Source organism: Volvox carteri, assembly GCF_000143455.1.
Source record: "Volvox carteri f. nagariensis unplaced genomic scaffold VOLCAscaffold_3, whole genome shotgun sequence".
NCBI lineage: Eukaryota > Viridiplantae > Chlorophyta > Chlorophyceae > Chlamydomonadales > Volvocaceae > Volvox > Volvox carteri.
Window position 1 is genome coordinate 2097257 of NW_003307546.1, and position 18896 is coordinate 2116152.

The 18896-nt window shown below is 56.2% G+C and overlaps 3 protein-coding genes across 3 annotated transcripts; 2 read left to right on the forward strand and 1 right to left on the reverse strand.

The window, feature by feature from the left end:
* Positions 1 to 2400: 2400 nt before the first annotated feature.
* Positions 2401 to 7377, forward strand: VOLCADRAFT_86764 (uncharacterized protein; the record flags this gene model as incomplete). The annotated part of the gene is made up of 14 exons (XM_002946409.1): positions 2401 to 2595; positions 2674 to 2761; positions 2866 to 2900; positions 3148 to 3214; positions 3550 to 3638; positions 4018 to 4089; positions 4355 to 4558; positions 4856 to 4923; positions 5274 to 5340; positions 5598 to 5705; positions 5971 to 6186; positions 6474 to 6555; positions 6792 to 6833; positions 7187 to 7377. 14 exons carry the CDS (start codon positions 2401 to 2403, stop codon positions 7375 to 7377), a joined length of 1524 nt encoding a protein of 507 aa, XP_002946455.1.
* A 4000-nt stretch (positions 7378 to 11377) lies between these two features.
* VOLCADRAFT_116042 (uncharacterized protein) lies at positions 11378 to 13417 on the reverse strand (the record flags this gene model as incomplete). Its single annotated transcript, XM_002946580.1, has 4 exons — positions 11378 to 11525; positions 12026 to 12113; positions 12708 to 13071; positions 13282 to 13417. Coding segments are annotated over 4 exons (736 nt in total), but the record flags the coding sequence as incomplete, so codon positions are not given.
* Positions 13418 to 13709: 292 nt separating this feature from the next.
* Positions 13710 to 18659, forward strand: VOLCADRAFT_103041 (uncharacterized protein; the record flags this gene model as incomplete). The annotated part of the gene is made up of 8 exons (XM_002946410.1): positions 13710 to 14091; positions 14429 to 14557; positions 15323 to 15391; positions 15822 to 15901; positions 16413 to 16504; positions 16789 to 16850; positions 17662 to 17763; positions 18389 to 18659. The coding sequence occupies exons 1-8, from the start codon at positions 13958 to 13960 to the stop codon at positions 18657 to 18659; spliced, it is 939 nt and encodes a 312-aa protein (XP_002946456.1). The 5' UTR covers positions 13710 to 13957.
* Between the last annotated feature and the right edge of the window lie 237 nt (positions 18660 to 18896).

An 18896-nucleotide genomic window follows, 5' to 3' on the forward strand; every position in this document is an offset into this window, starting at 1 on the left:
CAATTGCAGCTGTACACAACTTTTGCTGCAAAGGTAAATTTTGTGCTCAATCGTACTTCTTAACCTGCCATGTTACGGCCGGCCGTTCGTTTGAGGATGCTGTTAAAACCTTCTCCTTTGAGGAGATGTAAGTTAGGACATACTTGTGACGCTTAAAACAGACTTGTACCACGGTTATCAGCTTATGTAAGCAGCTGTATGCTTCGACGGGCGTCTCAATTGAGTTTCTTCTTGACGGACAGGATCTTGAAGTTTATGTCAGCCCAATAAGATGGAGGTAAAAAGAAATATGAAATATGAACCTTAGCTTTGTGAACGGCAAATATGAATTTCGCTTACTCTCGCAGTGGATTTGACTTCAGAACAGAAGGGGTAATAAAAACATCAAGGAGTTTTATGATAGTGACATTTACATGGCCATCAATCCTTGCAAGCCCGATGAGGGCAGCAACGAGCAAGACCGGCAACCGTTTCGGGCCTTCTATGCAGTTCTATGTCGGCAAGGATTGAAGGGGACATTGTACACAATAAACAGGACTAGAAGTTTAAGAATAAAAATCATGATTATTTGACTGCCGCATCCATGTAAATGACTCAAGTTGTTATTTAAGCCCAGCAGCTGACACTAGTGAAGGTCCCTACGCTTTGCACCCCGTGCAGCATCCAACTGCGAAATGTGCAAAAGCACCCTCTACGGAAGATTTACCGCTGGAGTGTTAGCGCGTTACCTGTTACACATGCCTATGGCAGGTAGGCTTCATGGTCCTCTATTTCCATTCCGCTCCAAGGAAAACTGTTGTGCGCAAAGTGCAGGCTGCTATCGCTTCGAGTTCACCCGTTTTATTTCAAAGGTACGTTGCCTATGTGATCTTCTTGAGATGCTCCCAAGACAGTGTCAAGGAAGGGCCGTATTGCGGCTGCAGGTTTCGCCTGCCGCAGGCAGGCCTGAGGCGGCCTCAGTGCGTCAAGCACAACACCGAGGGCAAGGATCGCCGCTCCATTTGGATGCCGTGCACACTGCACATACAGTGTATCAATCCAAAGCCACACCAGGCGTGAGGCAAGCATGCTGTTTCCACGAACATTTTTTTGACACAACTTGTGTGTGTGTGTGTGTGTGTGTGGATCCCCAGTTTTCAGCCCCCGCCGTGCTGCACCCAGGTCCAGCAGCAGGGAAGCGCCCAAAGCCTTTCCATTAGGACAGAATTTCCCGTACTCGCTAAACTGCGTCATGTGTGTGTATGTGTGTTACATGGTTGGGGGTGCGTGAACCCATACCTGTAAAACTACCCATACGAGCCGAAGGCCCAAGGGCAATATCTATACGCCTAAAAGCCACGGAGAACAGGAAACACCGCGTCATGTGTGACTCTGACCACTAAAATGCGATACGGGAGAACACACGCGCGTGCGCAGAATTTGAAGGAAGGCTTGATGACATCGTTTCGGGAACCGAACTGCCAACGTCGGTATGATGGCGCGCCCAAAACGTCGAGCCTCTGTGAGGACATACGTTACTATACGGCCGGGGATTCACTCCGTTTGAAACCGGGGCAGTACAACGACCTCCACGACCGCAAATTGAGGCACATTGCAGAGCTGCCCCGGCGAGGTGAAATTCTGCAGGACAACGTCGCCGAGCTCTGCACGTAATAAAACACGGACGGTTGGGATAGCTGTAGGTTTGATTGGCATTGTTTAAGAAGACGAACTCGACTTTCAGAGTGGGTGCGGCTGCTCAGCATTCTCTTGCAGAGGGAAAGCATCCGTACCGATACCCGAAACGCAGATAGCTCTTCTGCGGTATTTGTTCGAATAATACCACATGACGTCGTGTCTTGGAAAGGACTGCAGCCGTAAGCACGGTACTGCAGCGAGGAAAACTGCTGTCGGACCGCCGCAAACGCGGCGAGTCCGAAATCGGTCGTAAATATGCCTGTAGTTGCAGATTGGCCCGGATAGGCCCGGCAGGGCACCGTTCTTCACGGGCTGCACATGTTTGCCTATGTGGCGGAGGCTTTGCACCTTGTAGCAGTCAACACCGTTGGGGGATTACCTTCAAGGGGTGCGCAAGGACTCACCTGGGCCCGGACTTGCGATTCGTTCGCTCCTGCCGTCCTGCTCTTACCGTCAGCTGCACATTCATACAAGGAAATAAGATTAGGCATTAGATGTCACCACCTAACTAATGCCCATCTTCTCGTGCTCGGCCCATGAAACAGTCAGCTGGACTCATGTGTACCGGTAATCAGTATGACTAGTACCAGCAACGACTATTTACAGGGTCATGAATGAATTTATACATATAAAGTCCATAAAATCGATATCTGTAAAACAAAAGTGTAAGAGAGCTCTTGTTACGAGTGTATAGGAACATCAATTGCAACTGCAGCCTTGAAAATGCCGACCCTTGCCGAGCTCGAATTGGAGGTGAAGGACAGCCTGACAAAGCTAGCATACCCTGATAGGCCTTGGGTGAAGAATGTGGCTGCTCCAGATGGGAGTCATTGCTACGATGTCGTTATCGTGGGTGGCGGACAGTGTGGGCTCACAGCAGCTTTCGGCCTCGTGCGGGAGCAAGTGGCAAACATTCTGGTAAGATGCATGAAAATTGTAAGCTTAAAGTAGTACTTCTTTTTGAATCGTTGACAAAATCGGTTTGATTACTGACAGGTCCTCGATGAGAACGAGCCGGGAAAGGAGGGCCCCTGGGTAACATATGCTCGCATGGTTACACTGCGGACAAATAAGGCTTTGACGGGTGAGTGCGCGTAAAAAAACACATATATATTGACTGAGTACAACGTACCGGAACGTTGACGAGCAGCGGCTATTTCGTATTTATTGTTCGTAATGCTATCCCAGGACCTGACCTTGGCGTCGCCGCGCTCACTTTCCAGGTGAGGCTTCATGGTAACCGCAGCATTCACCCCACAAGAGCTTACGGCAAAGTTCGGTTATGATCGCAAAAACTACTTCATCACAAAATCCCAAGCATGGAGGCTTCCCAATTCATGCAAACCATAAGAATCTCAGCGTGTAAGCATCAGTTTCCTCACCCAACCCATCCATCTCAGCTGCTGTGTAGCCCTGTGTGTAGCTCACTTTACGCGCCTGTATGCCTCCCTGCCTATCTTCCCAAACCAGTCTTTCTACGAGGCCAAGTATGGCTCTGAGGCCTGGAAGAAGCTGGACAAAATTCCACGTGGCGAATGTAAGCCTCCTTGGCCGGAAGTTGGCAAGCACAGCCTGTATCCCGCGATGACTCTAGGGTATGCTCCAGGCCAAGGGTATTACTTAACCTTGGACACATCCCTTCCTGGGCCGTACACACTTTGCTGAAAGCCCCGCAGGGCCTGATGCTTACTTCGACCTGTGAGCGAACAACACCCCATAGCCTGCGCAGGCGTGTACGATAACAGCCCTTTGGCTCGCAATCCCCTAGGCATGTTGTCTATGTGATACACAATTCCCCTTCTGCCACGTACGGCTAATATTTATGCCCACTTAAGGTTTCCGTGCACGCCCGTCTGGTCACACCGTGTACAGGGATGGATTACTTGACTTGGTATCGTCGCGTGCTTGACCTACCTGTCCGTAACTCATGCAAGGTCGACGTCATCCGGCCCCTGCCTATGGTACGTCGTACAGCAGTTAAGGGGAAGAGCTGGGGGCGGGGGACGTCAGTTGTGGGTCTTTGGGCTCGCCCGATGTACGTTAACCCGTTTACGATGAGCACGGCCGCTTAGGACGGCTATGAGGCGTACCGTCTGGGCCCTGATGAGGATTTTGTTTTTGCGCTCGCCCTGGAACTTTGGGGGCCGTGTTAAACCGGCGTATGTGATACGACCAGCTGACGCGGTGAATGTTGGAGCCTTGGAGTATTCTCTCATGCACTGTCGCGCTTATGGCGCTCACCAGCGCCGCTGCTGCCTACCGCCCTCGCACTCATCCTTACCAACCACCGCCCGCCACCGAACTCCGTGACTCGTCGTCGCTGCAACGCCATCCACCCAGGCGAGCCGCGGTACCATGTTCGAGTTGAATGTCAACACATCTGATGGGCCGGAAAAGTTTTATGCTCGGAAGGTGGGTGAGCTCGTTGAGGTGTGCGTGTATGGACGCGTGTGTGTGCGTGTGTGTGCATAGCTCGCGACTCGCGCCGCGTACCGTTGTCCCCATGCTGCACACCTGCCTGACGACGGCACTAACAGTATCCCTCCCCATGATCCCCCATGACGCCAGGCCACAGCCTCCCTGCAAGGACCATTCCATATGGCTTTGCCGGCCCTGTCGTAGCCCCTCTTTCCGCCCCTCTACGTTGGCCGCCCCCACCTCTCCCCGCGGTGTGCAGGTGGTTCTTGCCACGGGCATCCAGGGCGGTGGTGAGTGGCACGTGCCGGCCTTCATCAGGGACTCAGTTCCCCGCCACAAGTACGCGCACACGAGCGAGTACATTGATTTTGAGGCGCTCAAGGGCCGCAAGGTGGCTATTTTGGGCGGCGGTGCGTCCGCTTTTGACAACGCCCAATATGGTCTGGAACGTGGCGTAGGCGAGGTGGGTTGCGTAACGATAGGTGCCGCAGCTGCCGCAGAAACCCATGGGAATTACTGCGGTGCAGGTAGCAGTAAAAAGAAAACATCACCATCACCACACACCACCACCCTCACGAACAGCTGTAGGAAGGCACACCATGTCCGTGTCAGCGTGTGTGTTTGCGTGAGCAATAAAGCTTACTTGAGCGCAGAACGCTGAGTTTTGCAGTGGAAAATGTGGTGTGGTGTTTCCTAATTCCTCGGGGTTTAGCACTGTGACTGACTTCTTGACGAGTTCATGGTTTCGGGTTGGCCGCAGGTTCACGTGTTTGTACGGCGCCCGGAGCTGCCGCGGATCAACCCGATTCGCCACATGGAGTTTGCGGGGTAGGGGGGAGAGATACCTGGGGATGCCGGAGGGTGCAGCTCATCCTAACTTGAGCGGGGACCAGCGGGAGATGAATGTTGCTCTTTTTGACCAGTGGGCCTTGCGCCGTAGGAAGCGCTGTTTGTGAAACCCGGAAGCACTAAGCATCGGCTTGTCCCACACGTCCAAGCCAGGCTCAGTACAAGGTACCGCCTTCACCTCCCACCGCCAAAAAGTTCTCTCGGGATGATGCTAGAGCTCTTTAACGTGCCTATATTATTATGTGCCGTACTGTACGACGGCTACACTTTTTCCCTCACCAGGCGCCTCGCATTTTCCCCCCTTTTACCCCCCTTGCTCCTATCCGCAGCTTCCTGCGCCACTTTGCTGACTTGGACGATGCCACCAAGTATGCGGGCATCAACTTCTTCCTGCAGGTAAAGTGAAGGCCGTATTGACGTGTGTGCTGTACAAGAGAATGTGCATGGCTCGCACCTGTCATGCTTGGCAGCTTTCTCTGAGCCGTCCGGAAGCTCTTTCCTGTTCGCCTACTTGAGGCCTGCCTCCATGCCCACCCATCATTAGCGTTCCTGCCTCCCATCCATTCCCGATCCACCTTCACTCGCGAACACAACGGCCCCGGCCTGATCCCTGTTCCTACGTCGGTTGTGCCTCTCCTCCCGACCGACCGCAGTTCAACCAGCCGCCCACCAATGACACGTTCAACCGTGCCGCGCGGTTTCCAAATTTCTTCTTGCACACTGGCTCTCCATGGCAAAGCTTGGAAGCGATTGGTGACCAGGTGGGGTCAAGGAAAGCCGAAATAAGTGCGCACGCAGCGGGAGAGTGCAGAGGAAGTGGAAGTTCAGGGTCAGAAGATGCGCTTAGGATATTCACGATAAGCTAGGCCAAAGTTAATGTGGAATAACGGGCCAAGAGGTAAGAAGAAAAGTGGCAGACCGAGCATGATCGCGAGGGGAAGAGGTTAGGGAGGGCTACTGAAACCAAGCCATCTGAATTCTGACCTCCTTGCCACGACCCCGCCCCTTGTCACCCCCACGCCATAGATCCGTATTACGACACCGAAGGGCTCGGATCTGTACGACTTTCTTATTGTCTCTACGGGCCTGCTGACCGACACGCGGCTGCGTCCCGAACTGCGGGAGGTTTCGGAGCAGATCGCCGTGTGGTCAGAGCGCTACACGCCGGCGGACCCCGCGTTGCGGAACCCCCTCATTGACGTGCACCCGTACCTGGGTCCGTCCTTTGAGTACCAGCCCAAGGTTCGCACCCTCCTAGCGGATTATGATAAGCGGATGTGAACGGGATGAATGATTATGGATTCCCTCCTTTTGCCAAACGCGCTAGAGCGCTTCTGCGTGCCGCTGCAGATCCATGTGGAATGGCTTCGCATCCTGTGATCGGCTCGCTTGCCCTGTCCCTAGGCTTTGTTAGGGCCCCTACGCCCTCCCTTGGCCCCAGGCTCTTAGCCCTAGGTTCGGCTTGGTGCGGAAATTGCACTGGGACTATCACCCCACTCTCCACTTTGATCCATTCTTTTCCATCGCAGGTCCCGGGCACGGCACCGTACCTGTCCGGCATCTTTGCATACAACTACTCGGCACTCGTCAGCTTGGGACTCAGCGCCTCGGGTAGGTCGGGTCGTGCGGCGGGTTATGCGTTGTGGGGATATTTGTCGTCGTCCCACATGTCCGTCCTCTCGCCCGTGTCGTAAACCTTCACTAATTGCTGCTTCAGCTGGTGCTGCTGGTGCTTAAAATGCCAGCTACTCCCGATACGGCCCCGCTTTGCAAATGCTCTCTCTTGTGCCGTTCTCGTGGATCCATCCCCCCCCCTCGGGGTGTGCTCACTTCTTCCCGACCTGCAGCCCTGTCCGGCATGAAGTACGCCATTAACAAGCTGGTGACGGGTAAGGGAATGAGGGAGTGAGCCGGTGGATGTTGAGGGTGATTCATTTGCCGTAACTTATGGGCTCGTGACCTCGTAGGCTGCCTTATGCACGGTGGGGGCCTTGGGTGGTACGCGAAATATATTTTTTCCGAAACGAGCTGGACGGTTTATTGTATAACCTTGGTATAGTTTTTAGTCTCCTTTTGGTATTTCATCCATATCGGACAGCCTTTAGACTGGCTCGTATGGGCCGTTACGCCTTCGGATAGTAAGTTAACTGTAACACACACACACACACACACACACAACCCGTCCCGGCCTCCTCTTTTACCTTCCCCGGAATTATTGCCTCCCCCACGCCGCTGCTACTAGGTATCACTCGACAGCTCTTCCTGGACGATAAGGAGCAGTTCATTGGGGAGTTCCTGTCTTACAGGGACGAGGAATTTAAGGGTGTCTGGCCGCTGCCGACGGCGATGCCGGCGGTGGCCGACGCGCCGCCTGCCCCGGCGCCGGCGGCAAGAACGACGACCCCGGTCTCTCAGCTGGTCACCGCGCAATGAGATAGGTGATGCTGGAAGTGAATGGGGGACACGGCTGGGGGGTTGGGGCCCAAAGGGCACCACGGCGGCTTGCACTGGCAGCGGGAAGCCGCGCCAAGAACGCCACACCGAGCGACGCACCACGAATACATGCTGACACTGGCACTGGTTCTTTCTTTTGGTGGCTATGGTATTAGCTGCGCATGGGTCGGGAACGTGCTGCGTTTGTAAAACTATGAAAAAATATGTTGAATAACCCGGGTAGGCCTTTGCGTTTCTCCTCCGTGGACTTTACGAGGTCGGGAGGGAGATTGTATAAAAGCGAGCATCGGGAAGATGCGAAGGCACGTGGTCGGAGGGTGTCGGTTAAGGTGGCCGCCCACACGAAGCGTCAGGTGGGTGTCCGAAGCCGATGCATTTGCACGTTATGGACTAGATTATTCATGGCTTATAATAATATAAAACTGCGATATCTTTAATAGCAAATGAAAGCGAAGGTTACGAAGCAGCGGGCTGAGGGAGATGTGGTCACTTCGGAGGGCTGAAAGCAGCAGCAGTTAACTTAATGAAATGTGTCTAAGGCTTCTATTTTCATCGAATGGGTGTGGCTTCGGGGAAGCCATGGCTACGAAGGCAGGGAGGCCCTTTTCCGTTGCATTTAATCTGGTAATGAGTGCGATGTGGCGGTGTGAAGTAATGTCGTGATGTCTGGTGAAATATTTGAAAATGTATAAATTTCAGGAAATGTGTGATCTGTGTATGTCGGCCACTGTCGGCGGATGTACCAAAAGAACGGGTGCCATATAAAATTTTGGTCCCCAGCCGGCTGTGAGCGAATGTGTACTTTACCGTTGCCCTGGACGCCACGGCGTTAAGGCAAGATGTTTTAATTGTTGCTGTACTCGAGGCCCCAAAGCCAACACTGCTTTCCGGGATTTCAGGCACGTTGGCCGGGTGTCATTTCCGTGTTGCTAGACTTGCTTCGCTTCGTTTGTGCTGCAACTTACATTCTTGAGAGCCAAACACATTTGTTGCAATTTGGTTGGAATCTTCTTATCTCCTTAAGTATATTTTTGTCCTTGGCTGCCCCGGGCCGTCAATAGACTGTGTGCATTGAGTCAGTGTGCGGCTGTGTATCTGGAACCTTTTCATGTGAATGAAACTGTTTCTGCACCCTTGGGCCGGCACCGTATGGTCCCCTCAGCATGGTAATGACTAATACGAATTCAAGAGCGCCTGACATGTATGCGACCCCAGACGGGCTAAACGGGCTCATCTGCACACTTCGCCCCGACTCGGGGGTCAAGCGGCTTACCAACTGTTTGTGAAGTATAGCTCGGTTTTAAAACACGGATGTGCAAGTTGCACCGTGGCCCGCTGTCTCACCTCCTTTGCCGACAGTTACCGACGATGCCTAATTAGGCGCAGGAGCTATCGTCTGGGGAAGCTCAACAGGTCCTCTGGATAAGCTGGTGGAGACATTCCCTGATATTCTGCCGCTGATGCCAGCTCCGTTGGACTAAGACTGATGTCCCCAACAAGGCCAAGCCGTACAGGGAAAACGTTTCCATGCGCTTAGGGCTGCTCATTAGACTTCGCTGTTGCGCTCCAAACGCAAACCAACCAGTCCTCGCGCGCGCCGCACTCGACATCCCGCTGCCAACCACGTCACGCGCACACAAAACACGTGGGCCCGCGGGCTCCTCCAAAGCTAAGCCCAGCGAGCTCTCGCCTCCTGCCATGTGGCCCACCAAGCAAAATGAAACACCCCCACATGCCCCGAATGCGGGGCGCTGTCCTGTCGCAGCTCCAGACGATCTGCAATACTTTACAGCAGTAACACAGCGAGATCCGGACGGAGGAGGAGCAGGACGGGGAACATGCGATCGCCATCTGCCCAAGGGAGCCCCCTCCTGCGACGGACAACCCGCGCCGAAATCCCTTCAGCACCCGCCCGTTTCTTCCATTCCTGTGTCGGCATTCGTGCATGGGTTGGCTGTATCCGCTGCAGTCAGGCAATGAACTGGGTCCGGACTCGTTGGGTCCATTCTTTGGTCGCGGAGCATTCCTTGCACTTCCCTCCCTTGTCTATAGATATTGGCATGTCTAAGTATCGGGAGAAATCCCCCCTCTGCCAGCCCCGCCATCACAGCCCAGCCAGTCAGCCCTAGCGTATGTCCTAGAGTTTGCGTGCGTCGCCTGAGCGGTTTGTCATGCCCAGTCATCTGCACCCGGAAAGCCCAGCTCCATGTCACCACCGTCTCCAAAAGGGTCGCCGCCGACGCCGCCCAGCCCGTCAACCAATCGCCGCGTCATCTCTTCCTCTTCCTCCGCCGCCGTCGCCCCACAACCACCGAGTCCGCCGCTGCTATTGAGCCCCAAAGGACTCAATCCGCCCACCACCATCCTCCTCCCATCCTGCCCCTGCTCCTCCCAGTCGCCTGGCGTGGTGCCGTCACCCATGCCGCTAGCTCCACTGCGCGCCCCCACGGAGAAATCCCCTCCCCCCACAGCACCTGCCTGACCCAAGAGCTTCGTGGTATCCCCAACTCCGACCCCATCTCCTTGCATCTTGGCGGCGCCCCCAGATCCCGGCCAGTCCATCTCCATGTCGGCCTGGGCCTGTAGGTGATTGCCGTCAGCGCCATCACCATCAGCCGGAGGGTTGGCGGGATTGGGCTGCGGCTGAGGCAGCTGCTGTCCCGGCGGGTGGTGCTGCTGCAGTGCATGTCGCCGCACACCAAGCGACAGACGGGAAGGAGGCCGGAGAGCTCCCGCACTAGGCCCCGCTGCCACAGCCGCCACATTGTGAGCTGCGGTGGCGCTGTCGGGATGTCGGGGCGGCAGTCCGGCGGCGGCTGCAGTGCTTAGATGCGCTGCCGCAGCAGCAGCAGTGAAAGTGCCGCTGCCGTCGCCACCGCCGCTGTTGCTTGGTTCTAATACTTGTCCAGGAATCCCCGCCCCTGACGCCGGTGGCGCTGACCGCGCCCCTCCCGTCTGTACTGCACCAGAGGACGCCCGTGCACCGGCAGCAGATACCCCCGCTGCCAATGCGCTCAAAGCGCCTCCGCCGCTACTGGCGGCCCGCCCTGCCACACCGCTGCCACCGTTACCGCTAGCGGCCTCAGCGGCGGCGGCGGCGGCGGCGCCTCCGCCGCCAGCGCTTGCGGAGCGGCCGCCGCCAACGGTGCTGCTCCCCCCACCGCCGCCGCCACCGCCACCGCCGCCAGTCTTGCCGTACACCGCACCTGGTATGCAGTTGAGCTCCTTTAGCGCCCGCATGTCCTCCTCAGGCAGCCCCGTACCAGTGACCTCGTTACCAATTGACACCCAGTAGTCGCGAAGATTATTCTTGCGGGCAAATATCTCCAGATAGCGACCTGCCGCGCGCGCATGTGCGTGTGTTTTACTGATCTGAGCCATGAGAAGGAAATGACGAAGGTGCTGCGTGCGTATGTATGTAAGTCTGTATGTTGTTGTGGATGTTATAAAGGGATTAACAGCACAGGGTGTTGCGTTTCCTTGGGCTGTTGTCTTGTGTCTTGGAAGGCGGGAACACACGACCTAGAGAGAGGCATACATATACTTAGGTTAGGCACTACTGGTGACGCGCGACCATTGCATCCGGGAGATCCCGGGATCGAGACCTGTTAGGGTCGAACATCCTTCCGATGGTGGAAGGTATTGCGCCCCTAGTTGATGGACGGTGGTGACCTGGGATAAAGTTAACCTGCGAGCCGACCAGGAATGGAGTTGCGCCACTGTCGACCCGGCAGATTCCGTTGGATGCTGGTGGTGGGTGTGGAACCTGAGGGATCCACTGATAAGTTAACAAGGGTGACTAGATGAGGGTGCCCCGAAATACCGGGGAAGGCAGGGTTTCGCAGGGTAGCTACCACGGGTGAAGATATATCCCCCTGTTTCACACATCATACAGAGAGACAGGCGAGAAAGGGCGACAGACAGACAAACAGGCACATACGCATACTGCGCTGCTTGCTTGCCCACCCAATACTCCCACCATTCGGCACCAGCTGCTCAATGAGCTCGTAAATTTCTTCGGGCTTTTGGCTCTGACCGCGCCGCTCGCTGAAGATGATGTCCGAGCCCACCCCGCCATCCGAGGCCGCTAGCGCCCGGGGGTTACCGCACTTGGCCACCAAACACACCTGCAGCGTGTGTGAGCTATGACATATGAGGAGACGAGCGATCTGGAAACAAGTACACAGAGACGGTATGTGGGTGTACAGTCTGTACGCGCCGGACAGAAGCACGGAATGCCGCTTTGTCGTTTTTCCATGCCAGGCCGACCCTGGCAACCTACCTTCACTTACGAGTTCTCGTCATGCTGCTTATGCAGGATCAAGGCAGCAGTACCTGCCTAGGGCTGCTAGGGGTTGCAGTGGGGAGGGGGCCGCTGAGGATGTCCCCATACCTCCCCATACCTCCTAACAAACCCAACCCGGGGTAGCCCCCAGCCCACAGAGCTCCCGCCCGCACCCCCTCCGTGTCTCCTGCAATTGCCCGCACAGGGGCTTTGTGGGGATTTCGTGCTTCCTTCCCCCTCCTCCTCTCCCGCCCCTTTCTCCTCTCCTTCCCCCCTTTCCTCCCTCCCCCTCCTCCTCCTCCTCTCCTTCCCCTCCTTTCCTCCGCACCTCGCCCTCCCCACCTCTTTTGCGTGTTGCAGGTAGTACCCGTGGCTCTTGGCCAGTCGGCGGTTGACCGTCATCTTGACCCAAACCACCTCATCAACCAACCTAGGGAGGGGGCCGGTTGGTGTAGCCGGTTAATCGTCGGCCGTCTGAGGTGGTGGCAATGTGACGCCATGGACTGGTGTTGTGACGTAGAGGGGGCGCGGTGGCTCGTGCTGGGGGTCTATAGCGGCTGGAGCCCTTCGGGTCCGCGATGGCTGGCGGGGGGGGCCCTACCAACATTGCTTCTTACACGCAGCCGACCAGCCGACAACGTGAAAACACCGAACTTGCACACCATCGCCGTGGCATCGTCCCCATTCCCGGGCCCCCTCTCAGGGCCTTCACACAAGAAGTCGGCATCGTCATCATCGTGCTGATCATCACCCGAAGGCCCACCCTCGTGGTTCGTCCCATATGTCGTACCAGAGACCCCTCCTATTCCATTGTACCCTAACGACATCAGCACTCCACCCTCCTCCCCCTGCAATCTCACCCGAGCCAACACACGCGCCCCATCCGGGAAGCTAATCCATCCCACCATCCGACCCCACCCGGCCCCATGTAACAGTGTACTGCTACAGCGGCATTACAGACCCCACATCCCGCCATCGTAGGGCCCACACATCCCATCACCACTGCGCCTCCTTACCCCATCACCTGTATCCCCACTTGTCAAACAGGTCCAGGGTCCACTTGTACTTGGCGTTGATGACCCACACGAACAGGAATCCCCCGTTGCGCTGCAGCTGAGGCACCGGAAGCCCCGAGATGTGGTCATCTGACAACTGGCTGTAGCCTAGCGCCACACCTCTTGTGGGATTGGCAGTAGCCAGTTGCCAAGGCGGGTCCATCATGACTACGTCAAACTGGCAGTGTTCGTACAGGCTGGGCCAGTCAAAGGTGGTGACGTTGGCATGAATGGGCACGCAATGTGGAGGAACCTGCCATTCGGAGGGGTCTACGTCGTCCACGTTTCCAAGAGTATAGTCGAGGCCTTCATCACCGAGAGGATCGGCGTCATCTGGGTCGTCATCGTGAGGGCCGGCGGTGGCAGGGAGCCCGCCGGCCACGGCTGCGGCCTCGGCCGCAGCTCCTCCGGCGTTGCTGTGAAGAAGCAGCAGCGCTTCATCTGAGGCGGGTAGGCCCGGGTCGCCTCCCAGCACGCGCAGGCGGCCCGCTACGTCGCGGATGGACTCTCGGTACTTGGCGATTTCCGACAAAAGGACCTCACGTGAGAGCTGCTGCCACGTAAGCTCCGCATCACGCTCGGGCAACGCTAGCAGGGCTTCCGCGACACCGACACGCTGCGCATCGTTGGCCGGCAGGGAGGCAATAGCCTCGGCTTCAGTCGCGGCCTCGACATCCATCAAACCTATGGATGTGCGCTGTGAGAGGTTTTGAGCCTGTGGGCTTATCGGAGCTGGAAGCCTTGGCAAGGGTGCGGGCTGCGCGCCATGGCGATAGGCGTTTGATCACTTTTTTTGATATGGATCGCTCTAACGCATTACATGACGAGGTTTGGGTGGATATGCATTACGCCTGTGCATTTGGGGAATGTTGCGCGCCAAAACGACAACTGTCCGGCAATGAGAAAGTACTAGCCAAAACTCTGCAAAACCTAATAAAGACGTATGATGCCCTGTGATTCTCCTCAGTTATTTTCGCTGCATGTCAGAAAGGGTTATTGAGAGCATTTTTATTTTACAGTTCATTTTTTCCCGATAGGTTACTCGTATTTAATATATTCATTTCATTCTTGCATCCTGGTGCTAGATTTCTAATTTATGAGAGCCAAGACGGACAGAGCCGAGACGACCTGGAATTGTCTCAACTTGGTGGAGGGTTGCAGCGCCATCTAAGGTTTTCAGTTCATTCAAGCCCTTTCCTTGTAGTATTGCATTACGATAATGGTGCTTGGGGCCTTTAGGGTTGAAAAGGACAGGCCAGGATCGACACATCCCGAGCGTCGCATTGATGAACGTGACCATTTGCTGGAGGGGCCTCGTGCAGAGATAAAAACCGATTTGACCGACGATTATAGGTAAGGCGTCTTGCGTTGTTGACACCCTTTGGTGAGGGATTCCCGCAACAGCTGGGGTTCGGGCGTTGATGCAACTTGCGTGTCGATGTCTTATGCTTTTCAACCAAAAGATGGGGTTCACGGTAACATGCCATAATGGCAATGTCCCCAGTGCGGGCATTAGCCATCATGCGGGCAGCATTGAGGACAGCCAGGCCAAGTGCATACCCGGCCAGCACAGGCGGTGAAATTGCGCAGCTTGATAATGTAGATCCTCCCCATGTGCGGAAAGCGCAATGTCACCAAACTTGCAACACATGGCCTGGGCGGTTTTCCCGCAACCTTCCAACTGCCGCAGTCGTCACAACATCTTCGACATCACACGAGCCCGATGTGGCTGGCTCGTCACTTTTTGTTTAGGCCTGCTGATGTCGGCCCTCATCGTGCAGCGCTTTGAGGACTTACTGGAACACCACGTGCAGTTAAGGTGTGAAGGCATGCCGGGCACGGGTTCTTAGGGGAGGACTTCTCCCGACTCTTTGGATGACGCCATTAGGTTGGCCACATGGGTCTGATGGGATTGCCGTGCTGATGGTGTTAATCAGGCGTGGGTACTGGTAAATCAGCAATCCTGTCAGTGTTGCCTTTATTCATAGCAGTGAAATACCAGTGGAATATCACAGGCCACTAAAAGCTACCGCAGCATGTACCCAGATCGTCGCCCTCATTGACGCGGAGCACTCGGCTAAATTTCATAGCAGCAATAGCAACAGCTCTGTGACAGCTCTGTGACTGCGGGGAGCCGTTACCCAATAACAGCAGCAGTAATCGAAGGTGGACAGTTGAGGCAGCGGAGAAGCAGCGAATGCGAAGGAACGGCAGGCATCAGGAAACAGCGGCCATAGCAGTCAGGGGGAGGGCGACGGCAGTGCGCGGCTGAGCCCCAGAACTAGTGCTCTTGCCAGAACGATCGGCTGCAGCAGTCACCGGCACTCCTCCTCACCGTCCCCCTCCTCCCCATCCGCCGTTCCTTCGCCTGGATCGATCCCGGCGAAGACCATCTTGTGTGGGGTGTTGGTGGAAGGCGCTACCTGGCATAAACTCATGGGCTTGAATGCGCACTAGGCCCCGCTCCTTCCCGCACTGGGCCCAGCTCCTTGCCTTTTCCATTAACCCCTCTTCCAGCTCGAGCCCACTTCCACATCCCTTCCCAACCTTGTCCCGTCGTGACTGCACCTGCACTGTGTGACAGTTTCTTCGTGCCGCTCATCATGGGCCACGGGGGGAATACGGGCAGCCAGACAGTCTCCACCATTATCAGGTGAGGGCACGTTGACAAGGGGCGGCGGCGGGAAGTGTGCCAGAACCCCCTCTGCAGGTGTTTCCTGAACCCGAATGACACACGAGGGAATGGACGGCTAATCCATCGTGCCGCAATCCGGTCCTCCTTGCCCCTGGCCTATCGCATTTCTTGTTGGGGAAGCAAACGCCCACCGCATGGCAAGGTGTGGCTGGGCGGTGTTACAGCTGGCGAGAGAGGTCGGGCACTTCAGGAATTAATTGCCTGGTCCCCGCCCATCGTGTCTGAATGGCATCATGAAAGCACTCGTCTGTGGTTGACTCGCCCGGTTCCACGTCGTCATCGTCCTCGTCTGGGTCGTTTATATGGTTTACAAGTCCTCTCACATGCGCTCCTTTCCCGTTCCCTATTTTTCACCGTCATCACCTTACCGCAAACACGCATATCAAAGGTCGTTGGCGTTGCGGCAGATCGGTCAACGTGACTTGCTGCGGACCGTTGGGAAGGAGGCCTTGGCGGGAGCCCTCATGGGTGGGTAAGGGTAGGCGGTTGTGGGTAAGGGTAGGAAGGTAAGGTTGGAAGCGGCGCTGGGTTAGGCTAGGCCGGGCCAGGGGACTGGGCAGCGGGTCGAATCATATCCCGGTGTGGGATCGGGGCTCACAGGGTTTCGGGGTTGTAGGCGCTGCTGCCTCCTCGGCTGCCCTCTGCGCCCCAATATACCACGTATCCTTTTGCGTCCCTGTCATGGATTCCGATTCAGGAGTCCTGACACAGCTGGACCGTGATGCACGCGACCACATGCTGCATTTTGATTTTCATGTGGAACTAATCCCCAGGGGCTGTGTCCCAGTTCCTTTTCCTTCCTGTTGTGTCTTAAGGGCGTGTGACGGGATTTGGCATCAGCCGACTCGTATTTCTCTGTAATCCTGACACAACACTTTCCATTCCGAACCAACACGTTTGCAAAGGTTTTACGTAACCCATTCTCTGTCTTGTACGCATCTTGCACACATCACCGCTCCTCTTCATGATATGTCTGCAGGTGGCCTGCTTGGCGCCCTGATCCTGCTGCTGTCCCTCATGTGGCCCCACCTGGGCCCGGGGGTGGGTCTCACGGTTGGCGTGGCGTTACCCGTGAGTGCCTGGGCGGCTGGGTGGGTGACTGGCTGGGTGGGTGGATGTGGGCAATGGCTTCATCTGTTACTGCTCGTATTCCCCCTGTGTTTCATCTTACTGGATTTCCCGTGCTTTCATGTAAGTGAACGACATGAATGAAACAATTCCCCTTGTGCGCCTTTCTGTAGTCGTGTATGGTGGAGACCTCTGGTTGCCCGCGCGCGGTCCTCCACTACCTCCATTACCGGTTTTCAAATCCAATAGGTTGCAGTTGCCTCTCCGTGCCCTCTCGCTGCTCGCAGATTATCTCGATGTGGGCGAATGCGGTGGGCGCGTTCCTAACCCTCCTGGCAGACCGCTTTAAGTACGTCTCAGTAGCTCGAAGGGGGGTTTCGGTGGAGGTGATGGCCCACTGGGGATGTGGAGGGAAGGGGGGAATTAATTACAAGTTACAAGTGCCGCACGAGCGCGGGAAAGCCGGGAGGCCATGGACTATATATATTGAAAGTTGATTCCACCGTAGAACCGACGGCGGTTTGGTCCTGCCAACTAGACCCCTCCTCATCCAGTCACCCGACATCCGTAGAGACAGATCAGCCATTACCACCATCTCAGCATGCGAAACTCAGTCCATCAACTAAATTTCACCTCCACACCTCAGCAGCGTTAGGAATCCTAAATCTCTCGAACAATGTCGACCAGGAATCGAACCCAGAACTTCATATACATGAAGGTGTCACCAGACCAGACCAGTTAATGCAGAGCAAGGGAAAGGCGAAAGCGAGTGGGTGGGGAATTTGGAGAAGATTCCTTCGCATGGCTGACAACTGCTCTTGTCTCCGCCCAACTGTCGAGTATGAAACTGACCCTCAGCGGCATCTGTGCCGGCATGGCTTCACTTGCGAAACTCAACGCTCCACACCCCCGCCGTAGAATACCGTGCCTTAGTCACGCCGCACGAGTGTAGTCTCCGGTGTTTGCACCCATTTCTCTCGGCGCTTTGCTCCAGGTGTATCCCGGCGTACCCGGTGTGCGATAACGTACCCTGCCTCAGAGTTTTCTGGTCCGCGGTTCTGCCTCTCCTTCCCTTGGGCCACGAGCCGTTGTCCCCGCGGATCCCTCCTCTGACTCTGGACTCCAACCTCCGACCCATCCACGCTCTTTCCCTCCCCCAGGATGGACCCCGCTGTGACTAGTGTCCCGCTAATGACCACCATTGTGGACGCCACCGGTTTGATCATTTACTTTTACATTGCCGAGCTGTTCCTAGATGTCAGGTGCGAAGGGCCGTTGCCGCAGCCGGGTGGCGCGCACATGCGCGAGGGGTGGGGCTCGGCCTTTGCACCTACGTTGTTTGGTATAGGCAGGCTGGCAGGCTGGTAGGCTGGTAGGCTCTGTCTGTTTGGGAGTTAGGTGCCGGAGCGTTACCTCTGGGGGAAGGCGCGGTGATGGCGTGGGCGGCATGCGGTGGCGGCGGAGTATTGCCATTTGCTCTCTGGACGGCAAGTTCACGCACACGAGGCCACATGCATGGATTGAAGCATGGGATTCCGCATGGAGGGATGGGTGTTGCGCTTGGAGGAGCTGACGGGCTGAAGATCTGGGTCTAGGGCTCCAGGCCATCAGTGGATCAGTGAACCCCCATCTGAATGGGACCACGCGGGCGAATGAGGGCGATGTTTTGTCTCCTGTACCGCCGGCCACCAGACACCTACCCAGCAAGGGCTAACCACAACCCTGTCTCTCTCTCTTATTCCTCACGTATTGAGACCTCCCTTACTCCTGCCCCTGGTTCCGCGACTTGTGTGGTCGTTTGGCATTGTGTCGCGGCCCTTTGCGGATGCCTGCGGCCCCGCGGTCGCGGTTCTTTCGCACGAATGCCGCCTACCTAACCTGATCCAGCTTGCAAGCGGATTCAGCGCACGCGGCAGCCGCCGCCGCTACATCTGGCCAAGCGTCTCCGTCAGCGACAGTGACGGCGACAGTTGTGGCGACAGCTGCGGCGGCGAATGCGGGTGCCGCCAAGGAGGCAGGGCGGTTGTTCACTGATGCCGTTAAGAAGCTGCTCTCGCCGCCGCCTGCTAAGACCGGCCGCGCATCCGGGGGCTCGAAGGGTCGACGGGCTCTGGGGTTGGGCTGGCTGGTCGGGGCGTTGGCTCCAGGGCGGCCGTAACTAACTGCCGGTTGGCACCCCGGTTGCGGCGACTGCAGGAGCTCCTGTGATTACACTAACGAAAGCTTGCACGTATGCACATATACTCCAAAGCTGCTACACCCGCAATAATAGCAATTCGCATCGCGCCCCTGTTGACGGGCTATCTAGCTTATGTTCGGCATGCCTCGCTGGGAGGTGGCGGCTGTCTGCTTGGCGGCGGACTTTTACCTGTGCCACCGGCATATAGCTGGGTGC